The sequence below is a fragment of the Erythrolamprus reginae genome, chromosome 7, assembly GCF_031021105.1.
Source record: "Erythrolamprus reginae isolate rEryReg1 chromosome 7, rEryReg1.hap1, whole genome shotgun sequence".
Taxonomy (NCBI): Eukaryota; Metazoa; Chordata; class Lepidosauria; order Squamata; family Dipsadidae; genus Erythrolamprus; species Erythrolamprus reginae.
Window position 1 is genome coordinate 85553420 of NC_091956.1, and position 21596 is coordinate 85575015.

The 21596-nt window shown below is 42.3% G+C and overlaps 1 protein-coding gene across 1 annotated transcript in view; it reads right to left on the reverse strand.

Annotated features, from left to right (window-relative positions):
- The window catches only part of AFF1 (ALF transcription elongation factor 1), a 158537-nt gene that overhangs the window by 78272 nt on the left and 58669 nt on the right, over window positions 1–21596 (reverse strand). The window contains 2 exon segments of the mRNA XM_070758051.1: window positions 13786–14658; window positions 17456–17576. Of these exon segments, the coding sequence (XP_070614152.1) occupies window positions 13786–14658; window positions 17456–17576 (994 nt within the window).

A 21596-nucleotide genomic window follows, 5' to 3' on the forward strand; every position in this document is an offset into this window, starting at 1 on the left:
CGTGCCCAGGGGAAGATGTTTCAGTTCCCCCATGCCTGACGGCAAAGGTGGGTTTTAAGGAGTTTACGGAAGGCAGGGAGAGTAGGGGCAGTTCTAATCTCTGGGGGGAGTTGGTTCCAGAGGGCCGGTGCCACCACAGAGAAGGCTCTTCCCCTGGGGCCCGCCAACCGACATTGTTTAGTTGACGGGACCCGGAGAAGGCCCACTCTGTGGGACCTAATCGGTCGCTGGGATTCGTGCGGCAGGAGGCGGTCTCGGAGATATTCTGGTCCAATGCCACGAAGGGCTTTAAAGGTCATAACCAACACTTTGAATTGTGACCGGAAACTGATCGGCAGCCAATGCAGACTGCGTAGTGTTGGTGTAACATGGGCATACCTAGGTAAGCCCATGACTGCTCTCACAGCTGCATTCTTCACGATCTGAAGTTTCCGAACACTTTTCAGAGGTAGCCCCATGTAGAGAGTCTTAAGTTGAGGACCACCTTTATTGCACCCGCTGGAAAGCAAATAATGGGACAAATACCAATTGTGGCTTCACCATGAACCCTTGGCAACCACATGACCTTTGGAAACAGACAGCCTGTCCGAATTGGACCTTAACAGGGCCAGTATCAACCTTATTAACATCTAACACAACTTTAAAGAGATCTGACTCATTAACGGAAATCCGAGAATCACATTCCTCAGACATCAGAACGGGTATATTTTCCTTGATTCATAGTTTGTCCAAAAGCCCACGGAAAAGCAGATTGCATGATAAAATGCCAAATCCATTAGTCAAACACCTTATTTGTTATGAATGCTTATGTTAAACACACATACACCCAAAATGCCATACAAGAACACTAGGGAAAAGATCCCTTGTGTTGTTTTGGTATAGAACATTTTGATTTATGAAATAGGATTGTACTAGCTTGGTGCTCTCTTTAATTCCTTCAGACTCTACATTTTACTTCCATTCTGTTTACCTGAAAGGCTTGTTCCACATAAAGTAGGAACATTAAGATTTATTCCGAATAAAGTAAAAGTACTCTCTTTTTCCAATCCTCGTTTGTATGCTGATTGTCCCAAATTTCAACCTTGATCCCATTGGGAAAATAAAATGCTAAACAAGCAACTCGGCATAAAATTTTATTTAACTCCTAGTAAAAGGAAAAAAGGCCTTAGAGATAGGAAGCAATTGAATATTTGATGAAGTAGCCTTTTATTTAGCTTGTAAAAGTCAACGCTATAAATAGGAAAAATGAAAGCAAATTAAAAAGAATAATGAAACCGTAAGGCATAAGTCCGCTATATGAAGATTGAATATTCCCACTATATGCCAGAAGAGTAAAGTTGTTGGGATAAAAAAAAGAGACACTATTGATGATTGCCCTAACTTTCCATTCTGGGACATTGTGAAGAATTAAAATACAGTGGTACCTCGTCTTACGAACATAATTCGTTCCGTGACAAGGTTCGTAAGTAGAAATGTTCGTAAGACGAAACAATGTTTCCCATAGGAATCAATGTAAAAGCAAATAATGCGTGCAAATCCTTTAGGAAAATCCCAAACTTTAGAAGGGAGGCGAACGGAGGGCGGGGAGGAGCAGCGAAAGGGGGCGGGTGGAGGAAGCAAGGCTGGTGGGTTGCTAGCGAAAGGGGGCGTGGGAAGGAAGAAACACACCCTTTCATTGCCTCTCCAAGCACTCCGTTTGTCTTGCTTCCTTCATACAAACCCTGGCAATGGACGTCTGGAGGTGGGGTTTCCCAGCGAGGGGAGCCTCAAGGGAATCCCAGCAGCGCAAGAACGGGCGCTTCAGCTGGCAACGGAAGTCCAGAGGCGGGGCATCCCAGTGGCGGCGGCTTCAGTTCGTAAGGTGAAAATAGTTCGGAAGAAGAGGCAAAAAAATCTTAAACACCGGGTTCATATCTCGAAAAGTTCGTTAGAAGAGGCGTTCGTAAGACGTGGTACCACTGTACTATGTTATCTTCCAGAAGCTTTTACCTGTCCAATAGCAATAGCACTTAGACTTATATACAACTTTACAATACTTTACAGCCCTCTCTAAGCAGTTCACAGAATCCAACTATTGCCCCCAACAATCTGGGTCCTCATTTTACCGATCTCGGAAGAATGGAAGGAAGGATGAACCTGGTGAGAGTTCGAATTTATTTATCTATCGGACTTATATACCGCCCTTCTCCAAGGACTCAGGGCAGCTTACAACATATTAAAAAATATATAAAAACCAATACTTAAAACAGTCTAAATCCCCAAATTTTAAAATCATAAACCCCTACTCACTCTCACCACAAACATACTAAAGGCTGGGCTAAATGTTAACGTCCAGCGGCCCCAAGCCACTGAAGTTTTCAAAGCCTTTTGGAAGAACAGGAGAGTGGGGGCAGTACGGATCTCTGGAGGAAGTTTGTTCCAAAGGGCCAGAGCCACCACAGAAAAGTCTCTTCCCCTAGGCCCCACCAGACCATATTGCCTGGCTGATGGGACCTGGAGAACGCCGACTCTGTGGGACCTGACCGGTCACTGGGATACAGGAGGCAAGAGACGGTCCTTTAGGTAATCTGGTCGTAAACCATGTAGGTGATAGGTCATAACCAACACTTTGAATTGCATCCGGAGACCAATCGGCAACCAATGCAGCTCATGGAGTGATTGTGTAATGTGGGCAGATCTTGGTAAGCCCAAGATTGGCGGCCAAATTGCAGGCAGTTGGCAGTCAGCAGAAGCAGCCTGCAGTACCGCATTCTAACCACTGGGCCACCACAGCTCTTAGAAGCTACGTAGCAATGATGTCACCATCAAGTAAACCAATCAGAAGGACCTCCTGATCAAGGAAGGACCAGTTAAATTATCAAAGCTCTTAGACAGGGGTCCCTAAACATGGCCACTTGAAGACTTGTGGACTCCAGCTCCCAGAATTCTGGGAGTTGAAGTCCACAAGTCTTCAAGTGGCCAAGTTTGAGGACCTCTGCTCTTAGTAAAAGAGAATATTTGTAGCTCAGGATTGAAATGAGGGGTCAGACAGACAGACATGGAGAGAGAGAGAGAGAATAGATAGATAGATAGATAGATAGATAGATAGATAGATAGATAGATAGATAGATAGATAGATAGATAGATAGATAGACAGACAGACAGACAGACAGACAGACAGACAGACAGACAGACAGACAGACAGACAGACAGACAGAGACAGACAGACAGGGATGGATGGGTGGGTGGGTGGGTGGGTGGGTGGGTAGGTAGGGATGGATGATTGATAGATAGATAGATAGATAGATGATAGATAGATGATAGATAGATAGATAGATAGATAGATAGATAGATAGATAGATAGATAGATAGATAGGATAGATAGTTCCCTCCTCTACTTGAGAAGATAAATACAGTCGATCACATCCAAATTACTTATCATTATAAATTGGTCCAGTGTGCTAATCTTTTTGCCGAGGAATCTTAATAGGTTTTCCTAACATCTATTTAAAACTGTGCTTTGTTTCCAGCATGGCCAAACAGAAGCCAATGGAAGAAGCCAAGTAAGGTAGAAGGAATCATTTACTGCTGTTGTTGCAAAAAAGCTGTTATTGAAATGCACATTGCCTGCAATAAAAATATTAAAATTTCCTCTGACTCAAACTTGACTCTTAATAGCTTCATGGATATGTACAATTTTCCTGAGAACAGTATCTTTCTTCTTAGACAATGTTTTGACTTCCTTGCCTGCTGTGGTTATCTGCCAATATTTAAGATAATATGTAGATAGCTTAATAACTATTTGCCACTAGATCCTGTCCTCTATTAATCAAGGAAACCTTTATTTAAAGCTACCAAAGATAGTGGCTACTAACAAGGAAAGATAAGTGGTTACCCTCCTGAGTAGAACACTTGAAGACAATCAAACATGCTGAAAGTCATGGGTTGACCATTTTACTTAATTTCATTTGTTGCAGTGAAAATATGAGCAGGCCAATTATATTTTACAACCACCTCTGAGATGATAGGAAAGCATGAGATACAATAAACCACATGATGCTCGATGTCATGAGAATATGGGATGGGACACCACCAGGAAATTCCATTTAGGTGGCATCTTCACTTCAAAGTGAAAGGCAGATATGACATAAAGGACAATGAACGAAAACACTTTCTGCAAATCACATACAGGCAACAATGTTGTGGCCCTCATCAAGTCAGTCGAGGTTAATTTGCTCCAGCAAGGGGGGTCAGACTAGATGACCTACAAGGTCCCCTTCCAACTCTAATAATAAACAAAATAAAAATAAAAATAATGACAATATGCAATTTTTTAAATACAAAGCCACTGGCCCTTTGGGCAGAAATGGCAATATGTCAAAGTCCTAACAACATGCCGTGTGTGTGTTTGTGTGTGTGTGTGTGTGTGTGTGTGTAAGCTAGCTCCGCGAGCATGATAAAAATGGTGTGTGTTCCAAACAGGAAGGAAGTATATATACACAAGAGACTTTCACCACTGAAACTTCTCCCTATATAGTTCAACGAGTCTTTCAAAATAATAAGACATGGAGAAACTTCAAGCCAGGCAGGCCTTGGGGCCTTTAAAGGACTTCCACCACAAACAGACCATAATATTTGGTTAGGGTTTTCCTTGGAAATGTCATCAGCTGGAATCTATTCGTTTTTAACCTCCCGCCCACCAAAATAAAATAAATAAAAATCTTAGGGCCTTCTGCTCCGTAACAAACAAAATTCTTACCTAAAAGAGCTACCGTAACATACATCTTAAAACTCGAGATTTCTAACTTGCCATATAGACAGAGGGCTCTTTAAGGAAAAGAGACCACCAAGAGTATTTCAAGCATTTTCACCAATTACATGGCATGACACCTCTGCAATTCTCCCACTCCACAATATTTGCAACACACTGGGGGAAGGGGGGGCAGTGTAAAGAAAGTTTTTCCTCAATTCGGGGATGGAAAAGAGAAAACGATCCTCCTGGGAAAAGCAAAGTTTCAGGTGTCCGTGACAGGCAACCAGTCCTACAGGTAGCTTGACCGCTTAAGCTCTGATAAACGGCTACCTTCAGCTGACTAATATAGTTGCACATGTTCCTAGGAACTTCGGAAGGAACAGATGCCCTGGAATCCACAGGGCTTGTCAAATTATCCGTCAAACCCTTTGCAAAAAACGAAGCGGGAGGGAGGGAGGAGGAGGAGCGTAACTCTGCCCGAGTGCCTCACCCACCCGTCCTTGTTTACAAGCCAAATATCGCTGGGAGAGCTCCTTTCTACAGGGCATCGGCTGCCAGGCGCCCCTGGGTAGCACGTGCCAAAACATGACCTCGGTCCACCCTCCAGCCGCCTGCCTGGCTGCCCACCGCCTCCTCCAGTCTCTCCAGATACCTGAGCATTCGTGGCTGGTTTCTAATTGTGGCAGGGGGTGGGATGGGGGGAGAACTTACCTCCGTGAACATGTCTCACTGCCCTCCTACATGGCAACAGAGGTTTCCTGTTTCCATACATTCCCCTGCCAGCTGTAATCAGCATCAATAACGCGAGCGTCTTTCTTTCGCTCTGGCAGCTGACAGGGAAGAACTTTCAATTCTCTCTCCCCTCTCGCTGAGCCATGCAGAGCCAGCAATCGCTCCCAGGCGTAACTCCCTTGGCATTTCTCCTAAAAAAAAGAAAACCACACACACACACACACACACACACGCTCCCTCAAGTGCCCGGTTGCTAAGCAATCTTCGCCACCGTGTGTTGCCCCCACCCGCCTCATCGGCAACATCTGTCCCGTTCCGACGCGTGCCGAGCACCTTGAGGAAGAGGGGGAGCTGCTCAGATAGAAGTAAATAAATAAGAAATCAACCGGCTGCCGTTCCGCCAAAGCGGCTTCCTCCCTGCGTTCCTCTAATAGCTGTTTTGGTTAATATTTTATTTCCCAGATTTACTCAGGGAGGGGAAAGGCAGCAGCTGCACCCAGAGGAAAGGCAAGGAAGGAAAAAGCCAGCCCAAAGTCCGGTGGGAATGTAGCAAAAGCACATACACTGTACAAGAAAAGTTGCTTTTTTTCCCCTTTTGTTTTGTTGTTTTCTACACCTTTCGATATTGTGAGCCGGCAGGATTTGGCTGCCAACGGAGAGGGGCTGCATGCAAATCCAATAAATAAATAAATTTTATTTATTTATTTGAAGACCGTTGTTTTTACTTACTGGAATAGTCTAGACCAGTGTTTCCCAACCTTGGCAACTTGAAGATATTTGGACTTCAACTCCCAGAATTCCCCAGCCAGCAAATGCTGGCTGGGGAATTCTGGGAGTTGAAGTCCAGATATCTTCAAACTGCCAAGGTTGGGAAACACTGGTCTAGATAAATCTTGAGAATTACTGCTTTGTACATACAGGCACGCAGGTTTAAAACCTTATTTTCATGTATGCCATTTCATACCATATAACAGGGGTGGGCAATTAATTTTGCCATGGGGCCGCATGAGAAATTGGGATGGTTTTAGAGGGCCGGACTAATATAATGAACTCAGTTCTACCCAATACATAGAAACATAGAAGACTGACGGCAGAAAAAGACCTCATGGTCCATCTAGTCTGTCCTTATACTATTTCCTGTATTTTATCTTAGGATGTTAGGATCTATGTTTATCCCAGGCATGTTTAAATTCAGTGATTTACCAACCACGTCTGCTGGAAGTTTGTTCCAAGCATCTACTACTCTTTCAGTAAAATAATATTTTCTCACGTTGCTTTTGATCTTTCCCCCAACTAACTTCAGATTGTGTCCCCTTGTTCTTGGGTTCACTTTCCTATAAAGAACACTTCCCTCCTGAACCTTATTTAACCCTATAACCTATTTAAATGTTTCGATCATGTCCCCCCTTTCCCTTCTGTCCTCCAGACTAGACAGTTCATGAAGTCTTTCCTGATACGTTTTATGCTTAAGACCTTCCACCATTCTTGTAGCCCGTCTTTGGACCCGTTCAATTTTGTCAATATCTTTTTGTAGGTGAGGTCTCCTCTTTAAAATACTGTAAAGACCCAGACCCTGGCCTGACCTAAACACCCAGACCCACTCTACAGACCCCTAATGGTTTGCTTTACGGCAACACGGTGCACCACAGTCACTGCGCTGGAGTGTTTGCGTGGTTTCTGTGCACGGCCGCTCTTGGTAGGAAGTCGGGGTCTTCTCCAGTGCGAGGATGAAAGAGCTAACCACGTCTGCCGGGATTCCTCCGGTTCCTGCTTTCCTCATGATTCATCAGGAAAGCAGGAACCGGAGGAGTCCCAGCAGATGCGGTGACCTCTTTCATCCTTGCACTGGAGAAGACCCCGACCTCCAAAAATACGTTAGAAAATTTGAAAGGTTTCTTTTTGAAATGTGAAAGTTTTCATTAAGCGGTTTCTTAAAAAGGAACAGCAAATGAATATTTTTTTTTAATATGCAAGGAAAGAGACTTGAGAAACTATTTTCAGGGATCAGTTTCTCTTTCCACATTAAGGTTTTGTAATCATTCGTCCGTAAGGTCCTTTTTTTCTATTTGTATTATTTTTCTCAAAACCTAAATCCAAAGGAAAAAAGCGATTTAAGTGGCAATTAAAAAAATATTTTATCACTTTTGCACTTTGCATATTTAATCTAACTCCACGGCATTTTCAAGTTTGAAATAGAATTTATGAAGATTCTACTTTAATTTCACAGAAACTGGAAGAACAATTCCAACAAGTCTCCGAGTCTGCGGAGAGGGGTGGCATACAAATCTAAATAATAAATAAATAAATAATAAACAAAATCTTAATGTAAGGTCATCCCTCTTTTTGCTGATTCTTACAGTGAAAAAAGGAAGAAAATAAATCCAAATCTCTTTTTGAAGCAAGGAGTCACTGGCAGGCCACTTTAGCTAGGCAGAAAATCAGATGCTCTTTTAGTTCTTTTTAATTGTATTCTTGTATTATATTTTCCCCCTTTTATTTAGTATGATTTATATAGCTGTCCATCATGCCATTATGACACCGGGCGGGAATCATAGGATTAAAGCCAATGAAAATAGAATCAAACAATAATAACAATACAACAATATAAATGGCATCTGAGGACAATCTAACCCAATCCATGCAACCACAGTTTTACACACACACACACACACACACACACACACACACACACACACACCTCACCTGATGGAGTTACTCAATCGCTAAAATCCATGCCCAAGGGAGCATTTAAAGCTTTTACATCCTGTCTTTTCAGCAAGGAGAAGAAAGCAGCTCACAATATACAAATATTACAATTTTTAAAAGCACTTTCAATTTCAACACTCAAAGTGTATAAAAATAGGTTGAAACTGCATTTCTAAGTGATGGCAAGCTTGAAAATAGATGATCATTATTTTTCAAGTGGAATCTCATTCATGAGCTGGATTTTACTCACTGTAGTATGTGCTAGGACTAAAACGAGCAATTTTAGCCATTGGTTTACAGTAGTAATAAAAATTATGCTTAAGTGACAAGGCAACCAGGATAAATTAGGGTGGGCAAATTTTCTTGAAAAAAATGGACGTATATTTAAAAATAGGTTTGTAAGAATAAAAACTTGTTTATGTCTATAATTTTGCTGTACAAGAGAAAACCCATTGAAGACTTTACAAAAATGCATATTCTAAAAACTTAAATTAAATTTAAAAAGTATTTGTAAATTTATTTTCAAAAGAATTCATTTCCTGTACTTTTCACAGGAATATGTGAATTAACTGGTATCATTTCTACAGTGAACATTAAATGTCCAAAATAAAGGAGAAAAGGGAGTTTTTGAAAAGACAGCTTTCTAAAACAATGGACAATCTTTTATAATAAAGAACATAGAGTCACCGTAACCTACCGTAAATCTAATATAGAGCAACATATTTTCAAAAAGAAGTTCTCTGACCAGAATTGAAGCCAATGGATAAAATCATTTTCCTTCCTTCCTTCCTTCCTTCCTTCCTTCCTTCCTTCCTTCCTTCCTTCCTCCCTCCCTCCCTCCCTCCCTCCCTTTCCTTCTCTCTCCTTTCTTGTTCTAGAAAACAACATAAAAGGTCAATAAAATTATTTTAGTTCCTTTCTTCGTTCGTTCGTTCATTCCTCCCTCTCTCCCTTCTTTCTCTCTCTTTTCTTGTTCTAGATAACAACATAAAAGATTAATAAAATCGTTTTCGTTCCTTTGTTCGTATTCTTTCTTTCCTTCTCTTTCTCTCTCTTTCTTTCTTTTTATCTGAGTGACAGTTCCATTCACCTTTTTAGCTTGTTAATAACAGCTTAGCAGAAGGATTACCTCTGAAATCAGTACACACCCTCTACTTTATGTTTACCAAAGCGAGGTATGGTAATATAGCCCAGTGTTTCCCAACCTTGGCAACTTGAAGATATCTGGACTTCAACTCCCAGAAGTCTCCAGCCAGCATTCACTGGCTGGGGAAATCTGGGAGTTGAAGTCCAGATATCTTCAAGTTGCCAAAGTTGGGAAACACTGATATAGACAATCCAGAAACTGCATGGGATCCTTCCACTAGGCTATACTGTTTGACACAAGATCCTTTTCAGAGATTGTGGCAAATGAAAAGAGAGCTGCATTTTACTCAGGTTTTACTGAAATTTGGTTTGCACTTTTATCTGCACAATCATCGAAATACATTCCAGAAAATAGGAGGGTGGGGGATAGAAAAATATATTTCTCCCTAGGGCTCCTGTGATGAAGACCTCGTTCCCGCAAAGGGATTAGCTAAGCAGCTTGGCATCTGAACAGAGAAAATCAGGACAATTCGTACTGGACCTTCATCTGTTTAAACATTATTTTCTTGGATTTCCAAGATGAAACATTATACGCATTCAACCTGGGTTGAATGGAATCAATGCACATACAATTGGAGCTAGCAGCTGCTACATTCATATGTATTTGTTTTTATACTATCAATCTCCTAATTTTGAGAGTACAGGGCAGGATGCAAAAAAAAAAAATGCAATCACTTGAGGAGATCCCTTTTGTTGCCTGCCCCCCATACACATTCTAGTTCTTTTATTTTCTTATGGTCTTTTAATTCAGGATATTTTTTTTCAAAGAGAAATATCAATGTCTAAAGTTGTAAAGAGGTCAGATCCCCCCAAACCGGAATGATTAATTGGGTATGTACACTTAAGGGAAGGACAAACTATTTGGAATTTTATTTTGTTTTGGAAAAAAAACCACATGTTATTTGGCCACTAATTTTTTCTTTCTTTCTTGGTATAATATATGAGAAGACAACACTTCAAACGGTAGTCTCTAAAAAGTTTTTTTTAAGTGTTCTGGAAAGGGCACAGCCAAAAAAAAATAAATGATGCATAAAATAAAAATTGACATTTTCCTAAATCCCAACTAGTTTTAATTTAGATTGTTGGTAACAACTGCTTCGATTCAAAACAAACACTAGGTCAAAATTTACAGATGTGATTCATACGCAGGGTGCTGGTTTTCATGTTCACCTACCACAACAGGAAATGATACTATAACAGCAGTTTTCATGGCAACATTAACTTGAGTTGATAAACCAGAGGGTTGCACAAATCTCTGTTTGCTGCAAACTTCAAGAGCCAGGTGTGTTTATCAGACATAAGCCCTGGTTGCTTAATAAAAGCATAGCTACTCATTGTTATTCCAAATTCTTGTTCCCATAAACATTCATCACAATCCATAAGCAATCTCCTTTGCATTGTTAGACACTTCCAGTTCATCTGCAATAACACCCACAACCTCTGTTAAATAGTAATAGCGCAAAAAAGAAAGAATATAAAATCATTAAGTCAAGAAGGACAAGTTAATAATAATAATAAATAATAAATAAATATTTTCATAACGCTACCCAGGTGAATTTCCTTTGGTTGATTCAAGACATTTGTTTTTGGAGCACAGAATTACTCATTCTGGAGACTATCACCCAAATGTCTCTATCCCAATAACAGAAAACACAATTTCTCTCAATACAACGTCAAGGGGCATATTTTTACAAACAGAACCTAACTTCCTTGTACTAAATTCTCCACTCTTTGCATGTCTGAACATTCTAAACTGGATGATCTCAACAACCGCCAGGTTTTTCTGGATGACTTCCCATTACAGTGGTATCTCTACTTACTAACTTAATTCGTTACGTAACCAGGTTCTTAAGTAGAAAGGTTTGCAGAAAAAAATATGCAGAAAAACCTTTGGAGGGCGAACAGCAAATCTCTGAATGGCTCCATTTCCCAAGAATACCAAGTCATTGTTCAATTTGGTTTTGTAAGTTTGAAAGCTGCGCATCTATTCATGAGCATCTCCCTATCAGTCACTTTTTGGATTCAACCCTTTAGGAAGTACAGTAGTACCTTTACTTAAGTAGAAACATTTGTAAAAAGAAACAATTTTTCCCATAGGAATCAATGTAAAAGCAAATAATGCATGCAATTGGGGAAACCACAGGGAGGGTGGAGGCCCCGTTTCCTCCCAGGAGATTCCTAGAGAGGCCCCCCGAAGGCTTCTCCCCACCTTTCCCAGCCCTGTTTCCTCTCAGGAGATTCCTAGAGAGGACCCACGGAGGCTTCTCCCTGCCTTTTCTGGCCCTGTTTCCTTCAAGGAGATTTCTAGAGAGCCTCCATGGAGGCTTCTCCCTGCCTTTTCCGGCCCTGTTTCCTCCCAGGAGATTCCTAGAGAGGGCCCATGGAGGCTTCTCCCCGCCTTTTCCAGCCCTGTTTCTTCCCAGGAGATTCCTAGAGAGGCCCCACAGAGGCTTCTCCCCGCCTTTTCCGGCCCTGTTTCCTCCCAGGAGATTCCTAGAGAGGCACCACAGAGGCTTCTCCCTGCCTTTTCTGGTTACAGTTTTGGAAGCTCGGGTTTGTAGGTGGAAAATGATTCTTGGGAAGAGCCAAAAAAATCTTGAACACCTGGTTCTTATCTAGAAAAGTTCATAAGTAGAGGCGTCCTTACGGTAGAGGTACCACTTGTATTTAGAAATATATTCTAACATTAAAGGAATAGATAATTTTATAATGACCCCTCCATTGTGAAGAGCAAAATAAAATAGGTTTCCCAATGAAGTATCTCTTGTATCACAGCATGTTTAAGTCCAAATGTGTGGCTACTTGAATCCTGGAATTGGAGAGATGTCAACCTTTCAAGCGATCAGAAAACCGACACAGATTTAGTGTTTCTGCAGTACAAAGTGATTCATAGCACAATTCTCCACAATAGATTAATAGGAATGACAATCCCTGTGTTCAGCATGAAAAGCTTCCCTTTTCAGTGCTGCCAAGAGCTGAGAAACTATCAACAGTTAATTCACAGCTGCAAGTGACACACAAGCTTTGGAAATTCAATGAGCTAGTCATTATTTGATGAAAAAAGTGATGTCAAAGGAAGACACAGGAGAGGCAGAATAGCATTTTGTGCACTGTTTTCGAGCAAAATCTCTATAGTATAAAACTCAATTGCCGCTAGCCCCCTATCAAACCTAGGCCGATGCGCTTATCCTTGTTAACGGCAACGCTGGGAGATCGATTTGAGCTTTTCAGGCCGTTACTAATTCAAAACGCTTGATTCTGCAAACACGTTTTGAGAAATAATCCCAGTTGACTCTCTACCAGGTTTTAATTTTAACTGCTGCTATGTTTCTTCAATATTCTTTATCACTAATGCTTCAGTGGTGATTTTAATACCGAATCTTAACTTTCTTTTATGATATGGTTTGAGGAAGAAAGGTGGGAGGGAGGAAGAAACTTGTTCTAGCAAGTGAACAAGATCAAAACTATCTGGGCTTAATTGAAGAAGAAGAAATAGCCAGGAAGCTTGTACGTGCTTGAGGCTTAATTCCCTTAATACAATATAGAGCTCCAGATTTTTATTATAGACAATACAACAATAATAAAGCCTGAGCTTGACAGCCAATTGAAATGGGGGCAATACAAATCTCGGGGGTAGGGGAGCTGATTCCAGAGGACCGGAGCCCCCACAGAGACGGCCCTTCCCCTAGTCTCTGCCAAGCGACATTGTCTAGTTCAGTGGTTCTCAACTTGGGGTCAAACGACCGTTTCACAGGCATCGCCTAAGACCATGGGGAAAGGAAAATTTCCCCTGGTGTTAGGAAATAAAGCTTCTATTCTGACGCCTTGGAACATATTTTTACAATCAGGGGGTTACAGTAGGGGTCTCCCTCTGATCTTTCTGCTAATCAGCTTCAAGCTCTGTTGGGAGAATTGGTGCTAGACTTATGGTTGGGGGTCACCACAACATGAGGAACCGTATTAAGGAGCCATGGCATTAGAAAGGTTGAGAACCACTGGTCTAGTTGATGGGACCTGGAGAAGGCCAACTCTGTGGGACTTAACCGGTCGTTGGGATCCACGCGGCAGAAGGCGGTCCCGTAAGTGATCTGGCCCGATGCCATGTAGGGCTTTATAGGTCATAACCAACACTTTAAATTGCATTCGGAAGTCGATCGGCAGCCAATGCCAACCGCGGAGTGTTGAAGAGAAATGGGCATACCTGGGAAGGCTCATGACCGCTCACGCGGCTGCATCCTTTGGTAAGGTGAACCATTGAGTTCCCTAGAGCCACCATAGCACCGAGTAGCAACCGATTTTCACCTTCAAGAGCTCCATAAAGAGACCTTCTATGGAACACGTTCCGTTCCGATTACCATCCTACTTAAAAACGCAAGACCATACACAACCGATGATCGTACATTAATTATACTAATAATTTCATTTTGAGGCAAACGCAAAACCAAACCGAACAAAGCTAGTACACCAACCTCGATTGGTTCCGCGGACATTTTCAATTTGGGCAAGTTGGTCTTGACGTTGGTTTTTAAATTTGCGATTTTCCCATAGGACTGTTCCTGGTATTCCTCTGGCAACGGCTTGAGTTCCGGCGACTCGTCGGGCGCCTGGTCTTGGCCATCCATCGGTCTAACGTAGGCAGTGGGTTTCTGGTTTATGGCGATGGTTTTTGACAAGGATGAGGGAAATGTCTGGCTGGAAAGCTGAGCGCTGACAGCTACTGTAGCGGTCGACGCGTCCTCGTTTTCATGATCACGTGGGCTGGTCAGGAGCTCCTGAGATGGGGAGCTGCTTTGCCCATGCTTTTCGATCTTACTGCCGATGGGTCGGGAAGTGACACGCTGGCCGGAATGTAGAGGGGACAGAGGCGGCACAGGGGAAGACAACTTAGACAACAAGGGAGAAAGTTCCATAAGCGAGGGCCGCGTCTCCGGTGCAGTAGCCTTTTCAGTGGACTTTTTGCTTTTCAGCTGACACCTACCACTCTGGAGCCCTTCCGTCTTGTAGCTCTTAGCGGGACCTGGCTTCTGATAGCTCGTCAACCCAGCGCTTTGCGAGGCTGGCTGCCCCCTCGAGTGATTTTTCGGGTAGGAGCTGCCTCCAGACGGAACATCCGAGTTGAGAGTTCCCCCGTGTTTGCGACGGTGGCTGTGGTTCTGGAATGGCGTGCCAGTCTTTTCGGGGAAGAGAGGGCGATCGGCTTTAGGCGGTGGGAACAGAGGCATGACACTGGTAGGGATCCCGATGAAATTCTGATAGAACTGATTGACGATGAGCTCTTTCATCTCCTCGTAATTGCCAAACATTTTCTGCATTCGGCTAGACAATTCATCGCCTTTGTTGTTCTGAAAGGAGACAGAATGCCAAAGGGTAAAATAACAACAACAACAATAATAATAATAATAACAACAACAACAACAATAATAATAATTTATTAGATTTGTATGCCGCCACTCTCCACAGACTCGGGGCGGCTCACAACAATAATAAAACAGTGTGACAATGTAAACAAATCTAATATTGAAAAAGCATCTAAAAACCCGTCATTTAAAAAACCATGCAACACACGCATACCATGCATAAAACTATAAAAGCCTGGGGGAGATGTCTCAATTTCCCCATGCCTGGCGATGTAGGTGGGTCTTAAGTAATTTGCGAAAGACAAGGAGGGTGGGGGCAGTTCTGATCTCTGGGGGGAGTTGATTCCAGAGGGCTGGGGCCGCCACAGAGAAGGCTCTTCCCCTGGGGCCCACCAGACGACATTATTTAGTCAACGGGACCCGGAGAAGGCCTACTCTGTGGGACCTTATCGGCCCCTGGGATTCGTGTGGCAGAAGACAGTTCTGGAGATATTCTGGTCCGATGCCATTTAGGGCTTTAAAGGTCATTACCAACACTTTGAATTGCGACCGGAAACTGATCGGCAGCCAATGCAAGCCACGGAGTGTTGGAGAGATGTGGGCGAACCTAGGTAACCCCATGATAGCCCTCGCGGCCACATTCTGCACGATCTGAAGTTTCCGAACACTTTTCAAAGGTAGCCCCATGTAAAAAAACGGTGAAGGGAGGGGGAGAAACTCGAAGAGCAAGAAAAAGCAGAAATAAGGCAGGAAGCTGTCCATTAAACCCAAAGAGCTCATTGTCCACCAGTCTCAGAGTTCACTGATCAATTTGCAACCGTAGCTCAGGTTTTCTAAGACCCTGCAAACTCCAAGGGCTTGCAGGGTTGTCCTTTGTGCAAAGGTGCAATGTCATGCAACTAAAATTACTCCACTTTCTCCCGCAGTCCTTGGAGGGTGTGCTGAGCCTTTATAACACACGGCTGTTAAGGGAGAGTACGAGAGTCCCAGACAGATACTGTATTTCTATTTTTTGAGGCAATAACCCAAAATAGATGGAGGGGGGGGGGGGGGAATGGCATCACAAATGAAATAAAATCTAAATATAGATACCTATATTATGCATTTGAAAAAATATTACATATCTTTTGTACTCAATGGCCACATCAGTGGGGGGGAGGGGGAAGGAAAGGCTAATTCTTGACAAGTTATCTTGATAAATATAGAATATAAATATAAATAAATATAAATAACAATCAAACAAGCCATTTAATGAACTCCATCCCACTCTGGAAGGAGTTCTGGGTTCCCCAGGCCCATTGGAAAAGCATATCAAAGCGAGGCCAGTCTAATCTCCACAGGCTTGATAGTTCAAAGAGAGGGAGCCACCACGGTGAAGACCCTTCTTCTGGATTTTGCCAGATGTACCTCGTTAGGAACGGTGACCTGCCCCATTCCCCCTCTCTCTGGTCTAGTGGATGAGGTGGATGTAACCAGGAAGAGATGGTCCTTCAGATAACCTGGCCATGTAGAGCTTTAAAGGTGACAACCAGTGCCGTGAACTGTACCACAGAATCAAATCTGCAACCCACACCTGGGTCTGCAGATGCATTTTGAACCAAATCGAACGTCTGGGTGCTTTTCAAGGGCAGCCCCATGTAGAGAACATTGCAGTAGTCAAGATGGAAGGTGACTAGGATAAATGTCTTAAGTTTTGTAAACGCCATACTGTGTATCGCAAAAAAAATACCACTGGCTTAGCGTGAAAGGTAGACAAAATCTAACCTTCAAATCCTCTTGAAGCTAACAGGAAAACTGGAACATAACAAAACCATCAGCTCACTCTAGGACAGCGATGGTGAGTAAGGTTGGGCGAACCCAACGAAGTTCGGGTTCGGCGAGTTCGGCCGAACTTTGCCATGAAGTTCGGGTGAGTTCGCTGAACCTGAACCCGAACAGCAGGGGCGCCGCTACGGCGTCCCTTTCCGTAAAAATAAACAAGGAGGTGGGGAATTCCCCACCTCCTTTTGCTTCCTTTTATTTTTACGGAAAAGGATGCCGCAGCGGCGCTAGAAGCAAAAGGAGGTGGGGAATCCCATGATGGGATTCCAGGGGCGGGGCTTTGACATCACGGAGACTCCTTCCTCCCCGTTTCGGCCGGCCAGGAAGGAGTCTCTGTGACATCAAAGCCCCACTCCCGGAATCCCATCATGGGATTCCCCACCCCCTTTTGCTTGCGGTGCCGCCATGGGATTCCCCACTCTCCTCCCAGGCGGCGGTGCTTTGCGGTGTTCGAGTAAACGCCAAACACTGAACCCTGACGAACCCTGCAAAGTTCGGTTCACCCAACACTAATGGTGAATCTTTTTCCCCTCAGGTGCCAAAAGGGAATGCGCGCGCACTATTGTGCATGCGCAAATGCCCACAGCCATAATTCAATGCCTTGGGAGGATGAAAACAGCTTCCCCCACCGTCCACTGGAAGCCCTCTGGAGGCTGGAAATGGCCTGTTCCCCAACACCTGGTGGGCCGAGTAGGCTCGTGTTTTGCCCTCCCCAGGCTCCGAAGGCTTCCCTGGAGCCAGGGGAGGGTAAAAATGCCCTCCCCATCCCCTCCAGAGGCTTTCTGGAAGCCAAAAATGCCCTCCCAAAAATCAGCTGGCCGGCACACTCAAGGCACACTGGAGCTGAGCTAGGGCAACGGCTTGCATGCCAGCAGATATGGCTCCGCGTGCCACCTGTGGCACCCGTGCCATAGCTTCGCCATCACCACTCTGTGATATAATGGAGATGCGCTATGGATACCTTGTAAGGCGCTCCAAAGAGGGGGATATCAGCAGCGAATGCTTCTCTCTCTTGATGGGCTTCCTGGTTTCGCCTTTCTTTTGCTTGTATGCGGAGCAAATTTCTCTCTTCATTGTACAAGCTGTGGGGAGAACAAGCATTTCATCATGAAAGCAACACATTTTCAACCGACACTTTCAAGAACTTCAAAGGAAGTTGGGTAATTCAGCCACTCAGGAAACTTGCACATAACGGTTAGCTCCACAGCACCATATATATCCCCGTATCTATAGACATACAGGTAGATACGCAGGAAAACCTTTGGAGGGGAAAAAAGCAAATCTCTGTAATGGCTCCATTTCCCAAGGATACCAAGTCATTGTTCAATTTGGCTTTGTAAGTTTGAAAGCTGCGCATCTGTTCATTATGATGTTTCATTCAGCCACTTTTTTGGATTTAGGAAGTAATAGGTGCTCACAGGGTGAGTGGAAGAAGTTAATATTCTAAATTGAATCAAGGAGAGTTGCTCACTATAACAACAGTTCAGGTTTGAAACTTACACCACTCGTCTGACACAGTAGGCAACTGAGTGGAGGCAAGGAATGTTAGGATATACGCAACCTTACACAATTTCAACATCTACCTTAACAAATTTCACAACAGCTGTCTCTGTGTCTTAAGGCACAAGAATATCCAAGAAGGATAATGCCCTGGTATTTACATGCTCACAAAAAATAATTATTGCTCTCCTACTTTACAAAAGGTCATTTGAAAACGTTGCTGTATTTCCATTTTTTTAAAAAAAGATTAAACCAAAAGAAATTTCCCTTAATCAGGGTTTTTCATGACTGAATGAACTGGTGGTTTCCCTTCTAATGCTTTATTATTATTATTATTATTATTATTATTATTATTATTATTATTATTATTATTATTATTATTTATTGGATTTGTATGCTGCCCCTCTCCGCAGACTCGGGGCAGCTTTATTGTAAAGATGATAGAAGTATTCCAGTATTTAAGGGGTGGCAACAAAGAAGAAGGGATCAACTTATTATAGAGCCTCGGTGGCGCAGTGGTTAGAGTGCAGCACTGCAAGCTACTTCTGCTGATCACCGGCTGCCAGCAGTTTGGCAGATCGAATCTCAGTAGGCTCTAAGTTGACTCAGCCTTCAATAAAATAAGGACCCAGATTGTTGGGGAAAAGAGGCTTACCCTCTGTAAACCGCTTAGAGAGAGCCATAAAAGCACTGTGAAGCAGTATATAAATCTAACAATTAATGCCATTGCTATTATTTTGCAAGGCAAGAAACAATGGATGGAAACTAATCGAGGAGAGAATCAAGGAGAAACTTCCTAACAGTGATGACAATCAACGAAGTGGAACAGCTTGACTTCAGAAGTTGTGTGGGTTGTCCATCACTGGAGATCTTTATGAAGAGACTGGACAGTCACTTGTCTGAAATGATATGTACTAAACATCCTTCAATGTTCAGGTTTTTCTAGCCCTCCTCCAGGGCAAATGTTGACCACAAATGGCCAATGTTGGTGGGTTGGTCTCTGAAAAGAGGCTCCGTTTTCATCCACCATAATGAAATGTTCAGTGTTTCCTTAAGCTCCAACCCTAACATAAAAGCCATGGTCTGTCAGCATTTTTCTTGCAGAGATCATGAAAGCTGCAACAAATCCTGTTCCCCAAACAGTGGCCTCTTTGGGTTTTCATCCTTGGATTGAATGTGCGGTTTTACTACATGCAGGGGAAGTGGGAATTGAGCTGCAGCCTTTTCAAACATTTTTAGTGCAAGCAACTTAATTGAAAAAGCCTCCGGATGTTGATATATACAGTATATATAATGTATATGGGAACCTTATCCTTTAAATCAACCCTTTATCCACAATAAGAATAAAAGACAGGTATGCAATATCAGGGAAAACAAGGTTATGTAAGAAACCTGGCACGGTTCTATGGGAACCACAAATCTGATCTGTACTTTTCTTCTGCTTTCAATATTTTTAGCTATATTAATTTACAACACCTAGTGGTGCTAATACTGCAGCATTCAAACAACCTTGATTGATCTTGAAAGAAAAAAAGGCTAAAAGGATTCAGATGAAGAGGATGGGTGAATTAACAGAACCCGAAGTTAGACTGAAAAGTTTATTTTAAAAAATATTAAAATTTTGGAAGAATACACTAGAAAACCAATTCCATGATGTTGCTTAGAGGAAGGAACGTGTCCATATTGAGCTTGACTGAACAGGGAGGCCTCGTTTACCCATTTTACAGGTCTCAATTAATTAGTAAGGATTCTCAAATCTTATCGCATTCAGTAACATTATCATATGTATATGGTTAAGACAGCAATTAAAGGCTGGGGAGGCGGAGGGAGAAAGGAAAGGCGATCACATGTCCTAGCTTCAGTCTAATCCTATGAAGTGGATTACATAGATTTATTCAAATTGTTGGTGCCACATTAAATTTATACGGTATACTTATACTAGATAGACATCTGGAATGTTTTCACTACTACACAATGACATGATTTCTTGCCAATTCCTTAGTGCCATTTTTTTATTATTATTATTATTATTATTATTATTATTATTATTATTATTATTAATTTAGATTTGTATGCCGCCCCTCTCCGAAGACTCGGAGCGGCTCACAACAGCGAAGCACAGTACAAATCCAATGATTAAAAAACAGTTAAAAGAGGCTCTGCTTTAATCGTTAAGCTAAGAGAGGAAGGAAAGTGATTGCCTGTACTGTATTGCATTTTGAATACGGAGGAGAGGAGAAATAAAGATGGAGTTTTTGTTTATGAAATCCTGCATTCAGTAAGCGTTATTTCCAATTTAACCTAAGTTCTAACCAGAATCCAGAACAGTGAGAATGGAAGGCTGAGTCAACCTTGAACCTGGTGAGATTTGAACTGCCAAATTGCAGGCAACTGGCAGTCAGCAGAAATAGCCTGCAGTACTGCATTGTAACCACTGCACCACCATGGCTCTTCATCCTTCCCTTTGCAATCCTATGATTTTATTATGGTTTCATCTTAATTTAATCTAATATTTCCTATATTGTATCGTCCCCATAATATACATGTGTGTGTGTGTGTGTATGCTGATGCTTTATTTAAACTAAATTTCCATATCAGTGATTGCATGACTTCTGTAAATGCCACACACTAAATAAATAAAATAAACTGGTTACAGGATAAAGTCAATAATTCACCTGAATTCAGGCTAGATAAGGAACATTCCCCTTTCCACTGGTGAAGAGGAATTGCTACCTTCTGTAATAGAAATGAGAGTAATAGCAACTCTAAACTGATCGCTGGTTGTATGTAATATGCTGTTGGCTGGAATACAGTCATAGAAATTTCATTGATCACATCTGAAACTAATTTCTCAAGATATCTTACCCTGAGAAAGAAGAGGAAGGTCCAACAACTCAGTGTACACAAAATGGCACACCCACAGCAAATATGTAGAAATCACTAGCATTATAAACAGTATTCTTTAGAGCAGTGTTTCCCAACCTTGGGAACTTGAAGATATCTGGACTTCAACTCCCAGAATTCCCCAGCCAGCAAATGCGGGCTGGGGAATTCTGGAAGTTGAAGTCCAGATATCTTCAAGTTCCCAAGGTTGGGAAACACTGCTCTAGAGAATGTTTAATGCTTTTCTGCACTGTGCCAATTTTATATGATGTGGAATTAATGTAACTGCAACCATCCAAAGGCTGCAATTTGAGCGCACGGAGGCAAAGGAACTATTTTCTGCTTTTTAAATGACAGGGGTTTTCAAGAAGCAAATATAGAATTTATTTTCGTTTCAGGGCTGAAATTTGAATGAACTAACTGCTTCACGGCACAAATAGTAACATTAACCAAACTGGGATGGAAAGTGGTGTCGAAGAGGCCCGACAGATAAATTAGCCACAAGGTTAAAGCAAAAGGTTGGTTTTAAATTCACTACTTCATTTCCTTGTTTACTTCTTAATGCAGAATGTGGGTAACGATTATATGCCATAAAGTTATTGTTGACACTTGGCAACCATACAGATTTTTTCACCAGGATAAAATGAGGAATATTACTGATGTGCTATTTATGAAAACATATAGTTAATGCCTCAAATTTTAATTCAAGTAACTACTGC